This window comes from Pygoscelis adeliae, unplaced genomic scaffold (assembly GCF_000699105.1).
Source record: "Pygoscelis adeliae isolate BGI_AS28 unplaced genomic scaffold, ASM69910v1 Scaffold294, whole genome shotgun sequence".
Classification (NCBI taxonomy): Eukaryota; Metazoa; Chordata; class Aves; order Sphenisciformes; family Spheniscidae; genus Pygoscelis; species Pygoscelis adeliae.
This window is the reverse complement of record NW_008824722.1, coordinates 3,590,040-3,603,463: the sequence shown is the minus strand read 5'-3', so window position 1 is coordinate 3,603,463 and position 13,424 is coordinate 3,590,040. Positions and strand designations below refer to the sequence as shown.

General features: G+C 36.5%; 1 protein-coding gene across 2 annotated transcripts in view; it reads right to left on the bottom strand.

Moving 5' to 3' along the window:
* The window catches only part of LOC103916297 (ubiquitin carboxyl-terminal hydrolase 12-like), a 14,298-nt gene extending 5,770 nt beyond the window's left edge, over positions 1-8,528 (bottom strand). The window contains exons 1-6 of one of the 2 annotated variants that reach the window (XM_009323268.1): positions 8,108-8,528; positions 6,915-7,141; positions 5,616-5,692; positions 4,637-4,720; positions 3,781-3,978; positions 1,701-1,779 (exon numbers count right to left, since the gene is read on the bottom strand). In XM_009323268.1, coding sequence (XP_009321543.1) covers positions 1,701-1,779; positions 3,781-3,978; positions 4,637-4,720; positions 5,616-5,692; positions 6,915-7,141; positions 8,108-8,360 — 918 coding nt within the window. In that variant the 5' untranslated portion in view covers positions 8,361-8,528. The remainder of the gene's footprint in view (positions 1-1,700; positions 1,780-3,780; positions 3,979-4,636; positions 4,721-5,615; positions 5,693-6,914; positions 7,142-8,107) is intronic. The other variant, XM_009323270.1, reaches the window with a different exon arrangement.
* Between the last annotated feature and the right edge of the window lie 4,896 nt (positions 8,529-13,424).

The window sequence follows — 13,424 nt, the reverse complement described above, 5'->3', positions numbered from 1 at the left end:
CTCTGCAAAGCAGGTCAAGGAGCAACTGTTCATCAGAAAGGGCCAATGATCTCAAATGACTCACGTGCAAAACGCATGTGCAATTTTTCATGCCCTCCACCGGCAGGGAAAACAAAGCCTAAATTTCACAGAAAACAAGTAACACATGCAAACGCCAGCCAGGGAGAGTCTTCCAGCAGGAAAAGGGATCTTAAACTTCCGGATCCGCAGCTGGGGGCAGAGGTAGTGCTACAGGATGGAGCTACATCGCCAGTCCTAATCAAGACAGTGAAAACTCAAAGAGCCATGGAAAACACAAAAAGTAGAAATTTCAGATCAAAGAGCTTTATTTTTACAGCATTTTAGATGAACTCTGTAAAAGAAGATGAACTTAAAAAAAGAAAGCCATGATTAAAGTTAGAAAAGCAACTTAAAGGGAAGAAAAAAGCATCCCTCCATGAGAGAGGAACTACATTCTAGCTTACTTGTGACAGCTCCTTGAATTTATTGTCCAATAACAGACAGCACATATTTAAAAGCTAAGTTTTGGCACATCTATAGAAGTGCCAACAGTGTTTGCAGATAAAAAGAAATTCCATTTTGACCTAAAAACTAAGATACAAGATAAAAGTGACTGATAGAAAACAAAGATAGAACAAGAAGATGGTTATTTTACATCTACTTTCAAAATGTAAAGTTTATCTCCTGGATGGAAAAGACAATGAATACTCGCATTTAAAAATATTGAACTGAACACTATTTCCAAAATTAGCTGACACAATTACATGCTTCAGCCATGACAGAAACAGAGGAAAATAACCCTCAAAATACAATAATGGGAGAAAGGCAACTGTTCATAGTCATATAAGCAATCCAAATCACCAGAAAGTCACCCCGATGCTCAAAGTTAAGCAAAGATTTAAAAAAAAAAATTGGAGAATGTACTACATCTTCTTTATATCAACACAAGCAAGGATTTTGCTGCGCCTATTTAGACACTTAGCATCAGGCCTTAACCTTGACCGTGAGATCTCGGAGGCAAACAGTACATTTTCATCTTTACAAAAAGCAGTTCTACTTGTGGTATTTGTTCTACTGTTTGATATTTGCTTAATAATTATGTGAAATACATGGATATAGAAATATTCTGGACATTAGTCTTTACAGACATGTTACTGGAAAAGTTAAGGAAAAATTTGCTTGAGCAGGCTGTTTAAACTTTGTTGCCAATAGGCCAAACATCTTGGTATACCCTCAGAACCTTACTACAGTCTCCCAAATCTTTTTTCACAGTTTTTCTGCACTTCAGTTTGTTGGGGAAAACTGCCTACAAAAACAGGTTAGAAGTTCTTAAATGCAGCAATGAAATGCAACTAGCACAAAGCGAGTTAGCAACAAAAAGGAGCCCAAAAGGTGGGCTGAAATAAGAGCATTTCAGATCTTGAATAAGACAATTGTGGTATTTCAGCCCGAACAGGCGCACGCCACCCCACGTCTGAGGTGTCCATACAGCCCTCGTGTTGGTTTGCCCTTCTCCACACTACTTCTATAACAAAGATGCACAAAAATGCTGACGTTTACTTTCAAAACATCCAGAATTATTCTGTGTGCATGTTTTGCTGAAATACTTTCACAGGTGCAAAAGCTAATCCCGGACATAGAAACAGAGCCGGAGAGTGATGCTGTCTACACTCGTTTTCACCATGTAAAAGCATACCTACCTCTACAATGTCATCATCAAACAGCAACCAAAAGCCATGGCTCTTCACAATGGTGATATAATGTCCACGATTTGGACCACTGCCAGAAAAAAGGATTGAAGACGTATTACTCTTGTGCCTACAAAGGCAGGACCGCTGCTCTCCCACATGACTCTAGCTATTACTGGCAGAGTCAGATTTCCCGGCTCTTCATGTTGTCTAATGCTACTCATAACGTTGTTTAGGTTCTTAGACTTTGCCAGATTGCTTGAATTAAAATTTCTGTCTTTGCTACTTGCCAAATACAATATATTCAAAATACACAATTTCGTAAATATTTTAGATAGTCGTTCATGTATTTCAAAAAACAAAATTAAAAGCCAGTTATTTCAATCACTGTTTTGTCGCATTCACCACTGCTGAGTATTTTGACCACTGGTCAAAAATTTTAATAACCGTCTGTCTGAAATATTTTATTTGCGCAGGAGATACTTCTTTAATTCTTAGTGCGGTTTAGCCTACGGCTGACTGCAGAGAGGCTTTCTGCAACTGCTGTTCCCAGTTTTCCGGTGGCAGTTTCCCAGTCCGTTTCTATCACCGATATCCCGAATGCTTACCTTGAAGGGAATGGACAACAAAATGACCTAACTCAAAGGGAGATGGATCTGCAGAGTAAAGGCAGGCAGATTGCCCTGAAAAGGTAGCGGTTTGGGATAATAAACTATATGGATGGAAAACTACGAGCTATCAATCTACTAACCTCAATTTCTGAGAGAACAGTCCAGGGACACAGTAAAAAAAAAAAAATTTCCCCCTCTGGCTTTACTTTTTACTTAGCATCTACATAAGGCTTTAAAACAACCTATATTCCTATCAGCTTTAGGCAAAAGAAAGTACTTCTCTAGTCCTTGCAGAACTACTGATAAATGTAAACACACAACCTGTCACAGAATGAAACTTCTTTGTTTAGAGCAACTAAATGAAAATAAAACTGTAAGGGCAAAATATTTAAAACAAGTTCTGAGAAGTCAAATATTTGGAAAACTCAAATATTTAGAAAACATAGTTTATCTTAAGCCTTTGGTAAGTTCCTAGTAAGAATTGAAAGCAGAAAAGTCACAGGACTCCTAAAAGCCCCATATAAGACAACAGGTTTGAGAAGAAAAAGCAAAGCCATTTAATACATCTGAATTACTAATATATATATATTAGGTATAGCAAGTTAAGAATCTACAAAAGAAAATGCATAGGATGAGATCTTAAAATGATAAAAATAAATAAATAAAAATTAAAAAAAAAATTAAAAAAATAGCACAACTGTACCACAACAGAAATAATCTAGAATTAGATGTAGTTTATTTATACTAAATCTATGCAATATTAGCGTGTTGATTATATTGTCTTGCTCCTCACAAAGATGTTTCAAAACATTTGTGTGCTGTAATAACTTATTACTTTAAAACTCACACTTCCAGTAGGCAGTTATAAATATATTTTTGCCTTCCATGACTGCTTTTTTCCTAAAAGGGCTTAAAAATTTTCCCTCTTTGCTTTTAAAAACAGAATTAAAACCACTACAACAACAACAAAAATTTAGTAAGGAGAATAAGGATATTTTAACAAATCAGCAGTACACAGTTTATTCCACGAGGTGGCACTAGTTTCTTAAAAATCTCCAATCGTTTAGCAAGTGAGAGCTGTAACTTAATTCTAATTTAGTAAGTGTTTTTCCAAGATTTGTTTTTATTTTTTCCTAGAAGGTAGGGTTGGGGGGGGGGTGTCTTTTTGTTTTTAAAGACTGCTCTTACTTTGCTACAGCTCAAAGAAACAACTTGTCTGAATTGCTGCCGTATTTGAAAGCTGATAAAAGAGCAAACCTGTGTACTCAGAAAGCAAAATTTTACTACTTTTTACTGTTTTAAAAAAGACTGAAACACTTTATTTTTTAAAAAAATACTTTTGGACAACTAGCTCTGAGGCTGCTTAGCTTGCTCCCATATTGTCAGCCACTGTACTGTTATAAAATGGCATACAGATGACAGACTTCTTTTAGATTTCAAGAAAAGGCATTTAAGGTCCAGAAAGCACAAAACCAACATACCTGCCGCAGTGAACAACTACAGCCACAAGGTCATACATTCTGTCAGGATTTGTAGCATCTCCTGAAGTGTTAAAGAGCCGGAGCTCCAAGGGAAAGACTACACGGTAGGAGAGTTTGGTGTATCGATGCAGCTGGTCCATGTATTTGAACCTTTTTAAGTGCAGAGCTAGAATCATGGGCAACTTTTTCACTCTCATTCTGAACCACAAAAATATGTTAAACAAAGAACAAGGTATTAGCAGATCACCTAAAACAAAGCTTTGTTCAAGAACAGTTTCAATATGAAGAAGCTTCTTAAAAGGCATCTAAAATGTTGATGAAGATGTTCAAAAGGCTGCTTTTCTCATGTATATCCCAGTGAGAATAGGCAATATTTATTCTGAAAGATTAACTACACAACTGACATCTGAATGCAGGACAACTGTCTATGTCGAAAACATCGATTTTTTTCTCACATCAATGGGAAGAAATAGATGGAATAAATCTGTCTTGCTGCTCTGGCTGTGACCAAGTATGAGGTGAGAAATAAGATTTTTGTATACAGTATTCATAGTGAAAGCAGATGGGATGGTTTTCAGTGGCTTTAAGCTGATTAATGCTAACTGGGGAAAATGCGAATGTCTGGAAGCACCAGATAGAAGTTCTTCTGGGAGGAATACAAAATTAATCTCTTCATTTCTCTCTGATAAGGTTGCCACAAAGTTACTTCGTCTCTACTTTTCCTTACTCCCTTCCCCACCAAACACAGACCTAAACAGTCTTACGTTTTCCTTTTACTGAATTCACAAGGTGTATTTTTCCAACAGCCGCCCATTTGAAGAGAACATTTACATTAGCCTGAATATTTGAACCTTACCTCTTCTGTGCTTCCTGTTTACTGCGGCACTGCTCACAATAGTATTTATATTCACTGCATAGAGTTTCAGTATTACTAAACCCTCTGTGGAAATGAAAGAGAAGTCAGATAAGCTAATAATGCTGAAAAAACCCAGTACACACAGAAGATGAAATTCCTCTTATTCATATCGCTCGTACCTCCCAGACACATTTTAGGCGTATTTGTCCCAGTCTTGGGATGTAGTATCAATGTTCAGCTGGAAAAATCTGGAAATTACACCCTCAAGCATTAACTGCATACTTTCTGGGCAGGAGTCAAACACGATAGGTAATAAACAGCAGTAAGGTGATTGTGGTTTGTGTCCAGAAGTAGCCACTCCGTGTTTTCTTTGGTGGCAGACAGTAAACATTAAGACCTATAGCCATTAGCCATTGCCTAGCCAAAGTCTGGGTAATCTTTCAACTCCTAGCAATTACATATCCGTTATCAGCTATTAAAAAGGCAGCTGCTATATGCAACTTGCAGTATCCTAGCAGCTGATAAGCCTTGGATCTAGCAGTCAAATACACAGAGCAAATTTCTGTCAGCAAAAAAACCCCAAAGCCTGACCACAAACATCAGGACCAGACAACTGAAATGCAATAACAATATTAAAATAAACAAGAATTTATTAGCAAACCAAACATACCATGTTTAGTTTTGATAAAACCTGACTATATGTCACAACAAATTAAAATCCCCATAAAAGAAAGTGAAAATCAATCTTACATACCACTAAGAAATCATCATACTCATTAACTACTAAAACCCACTAAGATAGGTTCCTGTGGCAGCTTCAAAAGGCCACGATAAAGATAAAATGAACAGCACTCTGAACAAAACATATTTTATCGTAAGTCAAAAGCCTACAACTGTTGCACAATAGAGCAGCTAAGCTAGGCTCTTTCCTTCTGACCAAGGGCACGTATTTTTTCCATTCACAAATATTTTCATTTACCTTAGACAGTGTGTAATTGATGTATTTTGTTCCACATCAACCGATAGATCCAGAAAGTCCTCATCTTTGCTACTAACCTTGAAAAAAATAAGAAGAAATATTTCATAACAGTTTAGAACGGGCAGATTTCTTTTAACCATTTCTGGAATGGTGCAATGTCCTTATTGCAAATAGAGACCTTCGTGATAAAAAATAAATATACATACACACAGAGGCCCTTTCTTGAGGTAAACTAAAATTGAAGAAATAATCTGATGTGTTGTTACAATCCAGAGAGGAATATTAAAAAAAAAAGAAAAAGCCCAAACCCAGAAAAAAACACAAAAAACCAAACCCAAAACCCTTTCTTGCAAAACATCTCTCCCCCTTGAGACTTCAAGACACATCTCCTTAATTCACTGGCAAAACCAAGTTTTTAACCACTCGGAACTCTCGGAGCTGGAGAAGCTTTAACCGTATTCCACTCTACTTTGTAGACTGATACAGCTTTCTGCTGCATTTCAGAGTTTAACAGTAAATACTTATAGGAAACACAGAAACAGGCAGATGGGTTTTCAATTAAATGGGTTAGCAGTTAAGAAAACCATCTCTCCATTTGTGGAACAGTCACATTTAATTTCAAAATTCTTCAGACAGAATCTTATTAATGTCGTTTTTTAGAGCTTCTATTCACCATATAGCCATAATTTTAGATTTAAAATGCCAAGAACAGCCATTTCAGTTGTAATCATTTCTCTTTCTTTCCTCTCTCCATCGGGGTTTTCATTTTTTTAGAAATATTAAATCAGACATAGCACATGGCTACCTACAAATTCCTGGTCTGAAGGTGGTGGGGTTCTTCTAATTCTAGATTTTGTGCACTTGTTTTGCTCTCAAATAGAGTGGCTATGGACCAGCACCAAGCAGCACAGACTTCCAGTTCAAGAAATTCAGATAATCCCAGAGTTAAATAAATAGCGAGCAACTCTCATGTAGAAACACAACATAAACTATCAATCACTGACACAGGAAATAACACGAAGACAAAAAGGCAGCTTATATCAGCCAGGTGCAGGCTGCCTCGATGGAAACAGGGAGGAGGAACAGAAAAAACACTATGCTTTTTCTGATAAACATACCTTAATGAGTATTGGTTTGAACATAGAGGTGATACAGTCATAAAATAGGCTATGCTCCATATTTTAATAGAGAGAGTGCAATTTCATCTATCCTAATAAATGAAAAAGTGTGCTTAGTATTAGGGAAAATGATCCAGAACCTGTGAAAAATCTAAGAGGTTTTGTTTTGTTTTAAACGTACAGCCTCACAGTTAAGACATCTGGTTTCATTGGTTAGTGTTCCTTGGAAGATTTCATGGACCCACGTCAGATCAGTCTTGTCTCCTTCTTCACTCTCAATGCTGCCATTCTGGAGTTTGCCATTCTGCTTCTCCTGCTTTTTCTCTTCTTGTAGTAAGTCAGCAATAGTGTTAAGTAGGTAGTTTAGGAATTCATGTGCATCCTGCTGCATGTAATTATCAAATAATTCTGGAAAGGAAGAGATCAAGGAGAATGAAAAAATACAGATACTTCGTAATATCAAGCTACTATGCTTTTAGCAATTGGTGTGTGCCCTTCCCCCTTCTCTACCCTGTTATACAATTGTGGGTTACACTGGTAAGAGTCTTTGAAGAATTGTACTTTGTTCTCGCAACGGATGCTAGGTTACCCTCACCTATTCCTCAGGCTGCAAGAAACAGGCAGCTGAAAAATAACATAAAGGAAACTTAGTTTGGGCATTTCTTGGAACTGAAGAAAACCATGATTGGTTTTTAGGGATTTTTGGTTGTTTTGGTTTTTTTTACTTTGGGGAGGGAGAGAAATAAAGGCATTCAGATGTGTTGCCTTCAGCCATTAGTTCATTAAGTCCAGCATCAAGGGGCAAAAATCCCCTACTATAAGTTTGTTATCTTTTCAAGTTCAAGCAGAGATGATAAATCAACATATAGAACTCTTCCTCACAAAGAAGCCCTAGGAAATAACCACTAGTTCTCATCATAAGGAATTTATCCTACTGCAAATGTAAGAAAGGAGGCTAAGGGTGGTTAAGTTTCCTTAGAGACTTTAACTTTGACCAACTCCGTGAGGTCTCTTTAGCCCATGCCAATTTCTAGCAACGACCCAAAGTGTGCTGACTTGCAGCAGACCTCTACAGAACATGATGCCAATGTGGAGTAACTGGAGTACTGAGACTTGTGTACATGCTCTGTACTTGGTCTAAGCAAGCACAGAAACAAACGATAACTAGATAATCCTCTTACAACACAACACAGTCTCTGTTCCTACGCTACAGAGGTGGTGAAATTCATACCACAAACAGGAGTTCAAAAATCTTTGAGAAATCTGTTAAAACTTGACAATTTGGACTCACTTAAAAAGGAAGTTGTGTTTATGTTTTATATGCTTAAATCTCCAATGCTTAAATCTGCATTAAAATTTCATTTATTCATTTACCATTTTCTTTCCTCAATCGGGAAATAAATTTCTTGGGTGGGATGACTCCCACCTTCTTCTTTTGCGTAGCAATACTGTTGAAGAGATCAGAGAGGCATGTCAGGAGGCTTTCCTTCTTTCGAGGCTGCACTTTGTATGCCAAAACTTTTTCCCGAAATGGACGACAAAAATAAAGTGCCTGTAAGACTGAGTTGCAGTAGCAGGTATTGCCGAACTGGTTAAAACAGAACAAAAGGAAAACAAACGTTTTCATATTAGGCCTGTTAAAAAGTAATAAAAGAGGTTGCTCATTAAGAACGTCACATACTGAAAATGGGAAAGTCGTCTGTCAGAGTTCATTTACAGGGGAAATACTAGTAGGCATGGTGTAAAAGACTCATCCTTGTATCATCACAGCTGGTAACAGCAAGAAAAGGAAGAGAAGACAACAGTTCACAGTGACACTGGGCACACACACAAAAAAAGCAGGAAACCACTGACAAGAAAAAAATCCAACTGAGGGCTCCTCACAAAATCAAAACTTCTGGAGACACAGCATGCTACTAATCCTGATAGGGGAGATCCTGCTGATACTGGTGTGGAGGGGTGCCAATGATACAGCAGAACAGAGGGACAAGAAAACAGACAAAGAGGCAGCACCCGTCAGCATCGCTGCTCTCAACTGTATTATAGTAACAAGAGCTCAATGCATTAATTCATATGTTAGATTTGCCTGTGTCAGATACACAAAGTACTTTTTAGAGATAGTTAGCAAGGTATATGTTAAATATTTCCTGTTTATAATGAAATATTATGAGGAGTACATGATGCAGGCAAATTCAAAGAGCAGCTGTTTTACATCTGAGATATGGCAGTGTTATTTTAGAGAAAGGAGGACGGCGATAACTTCCAGAGGCAGTGTTCCACATTGCTTAACAAGAAGAAACACTCAGACCGCTGAGATACTAGCATATCATCCACAAGAAATACACCATGGTTTTTTTGAGTTGCTTCTTTGCAATTTATTGTGCAACTGTATTGTACAACACTGTTGCTTCAAAAAAGTGAAACAAATTCTGGGCTTGCCAGTCCCCAATAATCTGGTAATGAGATTCTGCATCTTGAGCATCGAGAGCAAAATATTTTAAATAAACAAAACAAGCATACAAATCTGACTACAGAACACAGACTTTTTTGTTAAGTAGCACCCAGAGAATATGGCCACTACTGTTCACCAAAATTTGGTGTGATTACTGTAGCTGAATGATTTCAAGTTAATAATCAGTTTGCTGACTGAAACAGAAAATTAACAGTTTAATTCATACAGCTGAAAAGGTTACAGAATTATAGTTATACTAACATTAATTTATACTAGATGCAAACAACACGGAACAACAGTTAAAAACTTACTGACATGAAGAAAACAAATACACAAACTGAACACGTGAATTAGCAGAGAATCTAACTCATATGCTTGTTAGTGACCTAAGAAAACAAATAAGCATCATGCTAACTAAATTTGCATACAAGACAAAATAGGCAAGAGAACTACCAAAAGTCTAATTAAATATTATTGTTTCAGATGAGGTATCTAATATATTTGTCTATAATAATCCCAGAAAATTAAGAGACAGAAGAAACTAGAAATTAGACACCTTAAAAAAAAAAAAAAGGAAGGTCATGGTGCATCTCAAGTCAAAAAAGTTTACAGAGCAAGTAGTTAATGAGATTTCAGGACTGTATTCCTGGAGAAATCATGTCAAAAAGCATCAAGTCAACTGGTTATACATGTCCTGCTTTGATGCTACCCATACAGAGAGAAATTATTAGAACCAAGCTAAATGGAAGAGTTAAAGGAGTTAAAGAATTAAATTTCCATCCAAATAGCTTTAAAAATTCCTGATGGTAAGATGCAAGATGCTTTGCAGTAGTCAAAGTGATACAGTAAAAAATGCACTTTATGGCATGCTTTAGGACACTTAAAAATGTCCTTCTAAATAGTATTTCAACTCTCTTTGTTTGCTACCACCTTTACATAAAGTAATATGGAAGAACTTTTATTCCTGAAACCGCTATCTTGCGTGTCAGCATTTTAGATATTTTACTGCATGCCAAGTACTTTACAAAAAGACCACGTGATGCATTTTATTTCAGCAGTTCTGACTTTTTTCCCATGTTAGAAGAAAATCCTTCCAACTTTGAGCGATTCAGGGCCTTGGGAAACTTCTGAATATCTCAATTATTGATCTACCCTTCTCTGTATTAGAGAGAGTTCTCCGCAAATAAACAGCATTACATAGCAGCGTCACACTCTAAATTGCAATCGGTTTGCATTTAGAAGTACGAAGTAGTCAGATCTTTCCAATCGTGACCTTAACTTCGCTAGAAATTCTGCCTGGGGGAAAAAAAAAAAAAAAGAAAAAAAAAGAGAGAGGGCTCTAACCATTTGTCTTCGACAGAACGCCAAAAACCAGGTTGGCAAGGCAGTTCTCAATGGGCTCATGAATATTTCCAAACCTGGAGCTACATGCACAGATCAAATACACAAATAGTGTGTAAAGTCTAATGTGACCTAAAACACAAAGGAAAAATAGGTACAAACACATAGGTTTTAAAATCTTTTTGGCATGGTTTCTCTGGTATAAAGAAATGTTTTAAATAGATGCCAAAACATAGGGGTTTTTGCTTAAAACTGACTGTATTTAGAGTCAACATTACCTAACTTCATAAGAACTTGTAAAATTTTACACTTTCAATGTAAAAATAAAGTTTGAAGGCTTACTTTAAGATAGAAGCTTTTTTAAATGAAAACTGAGATGAAATTCTAGAATGAAAACATTGTTCCATCCCTCTTGCACTTCAGTTCAACATCACGCGTAACCTATTTTAACAGGCTGTCAGAAGGAGCAGCGAGACCCTTCTCCCATGTACTCTGCAGTGGCTTTAGCAATAGTTTGACTGCAGGCAAGCTGGTTCAGCTCACTGGTCCAAAGAGAAAATAACTATTAAAAAAAAAAAAAATTTAAAGCTTCCATTGTCCATGGGTTCAACACCCGATTCTGTTTGCAGTGCAACCACACATTTACTAGTATTGATACTGAAGCCATGAAACTGCCCTCTTTAAAGTGCTCCAATTAACCTCAGATTATGAAAGAACTAGAAATAACTTAGGAAAAAGCTCTGCAGAACGACAGGATGAAAACGATCATTCTAAAGAAACTGGTTGCAAGGAATAAAGCACAACAGTATTAGTCATGTTTTGTCCTTCAAAACAGAGAATGGATGTGGTTATAATAATTCTGGTTATTTTTAGAATGCTATTTTTCCTCTTCACACTATTCATCACTCTGCTATTTATGTTACAATTGGAGATGCCTTCCATTTTTCTCATTATGGTGCAAACCTCAGCAGCTTTGGAATGGCCATTAACACCATACTTAAGGAATATAACTCAACGTGTTTAGATAGCTTGGTGTCTTGAGAACACAAACTGCTAGAAACCCACACAGAAGTCCATTAAATGAGTTTGTAATGAGCTGCAACTAATAACACTTTAGTAGCTATGTCAACCTTATTTGATGTGTCAAAAGATAGATCATCTTTCAGTCTGCAACAAATGTACCTAGATGACCAGCAAACAGAAGAATACTTATGTTTCTAGTGAGTTTTGCCAAAATTGTATTTTCACATCATAAATATGATGCCACAGAACGACTGTTTCCATTAACTAACTTCCTATATTCATTGGTAAAAGATGTCACAGGCGCAACAGCTGCTTTGCTCCTCCAGAAGCACTGGCAAGATCGACATCAATGCTCCATTCTCTCCACAGTTAGTTTAGGTAGACAATTCTTATTGCCCAACAGATCCCAGCCAAGTCAGATCTATACAAACTGACAGACACAAAAAATATATCTTTTTAGAAGGATTCACTGTTACACAAGGCTGTCAAAAAATAAAAAAAGGTGTATTATTACACGTAAGAAAATTATTGACCCAGTCAATGTCATTCGTTTCCTGGCTATGTCCTCGCACAGAAGAACTTCCACTAATCCCACGAGTAACATGTTTTTAGAAAAGTAACACATTTTCATTTTAAAACCTCAAGGCTCCCATACACCGCAGCATCAGTGTAAAATCAAATCTCTCTTCTCTAGAAGAGCATATGAACAATGTACATACTTCATTAGTTAATGTCCTTTCCAGCTAAATATTAAAATCCTATAATTAGAAATGTACCTGAGTAGGAAGGTTTCTCTCAAAGACTTTGTAATAAATATACTTATTTTCTGTATTTAAGATGAAATTTGTTATCTTGGTTAACAACAAGTCATAGCACCATATTGCAGGATGTGGTGTCCATGCAGAGTCCCAATTTAAGTTAGAAGTGTTCATAGAAAAAGTTCTAACAGAAAATCCTGTTAAATTCAGAATCAGGATATGAATTAAAAAACATCATTTCAACCATAGAAAATTCACTTACATTGACCAAGCCAAAATAATGCTCATTCACAGGGAACTGTTCAGGACCAATCTCTTTCTCCAAAGCAGAGGCATTGGCGCCCTACAAAGAAACAGTATGTTTATGTTAGAGAAAAAAAAACTTCCTAAAAAAATCCAACAGAATTCATACTACTCCTATAAAAACAAAGCAGCAAAGAAAATATGTGACTTCCATTGAGAATTAGCATCTCGTGTTTCCTATGTTCTTCAAAATGAAATCAGTATGATGCTTTATTATTATAAAAGGTACCGTGGTTTCACTTAAAAACTCAACTTCATCAGCCGGATTAGAGCTATCTGATCTAACAGAAGGGTTTTTTTGCATTTGAATTTATTTGAAAATTAACAGCAAGAAATTTGTTCTCACCTAAGACTTCAGGTTAGTCACAGTGACCTAGGAACACCAATTTAAATTTAGTCAAGAATGCATTGTAAAAATAAACTTATAACACACAGACAACTTCTAAACCTAGCGGACAGAAACCATATGGGCTACAAATCCCATGAAAGAAAAAATGTCTTTTTGTGTTGTGGACTGCACAAAAGGTTTGATGTGGCCGTTAATGATCTGCATCTCATATAAAGAATTCTTGAAAAAATCTTGCCTTCACTGACACATTAGAAATACTATAATTTTCTAACTTTATTTCTGGAAAGTACTATGGACAAGTGGAGCATGATTACAAAAACCAAAAAGAATGGAAAGAAGAATTTTATCAGACAGTCCTGAAGCTCAGATCACCTAAAAGTGGTTTGGCTTTGCTACCCTTAATATAAGGGCGATGTATTAAGCTTACAGTGCATTTTGATACGTCCTTGAGCCTCCAGCAATATA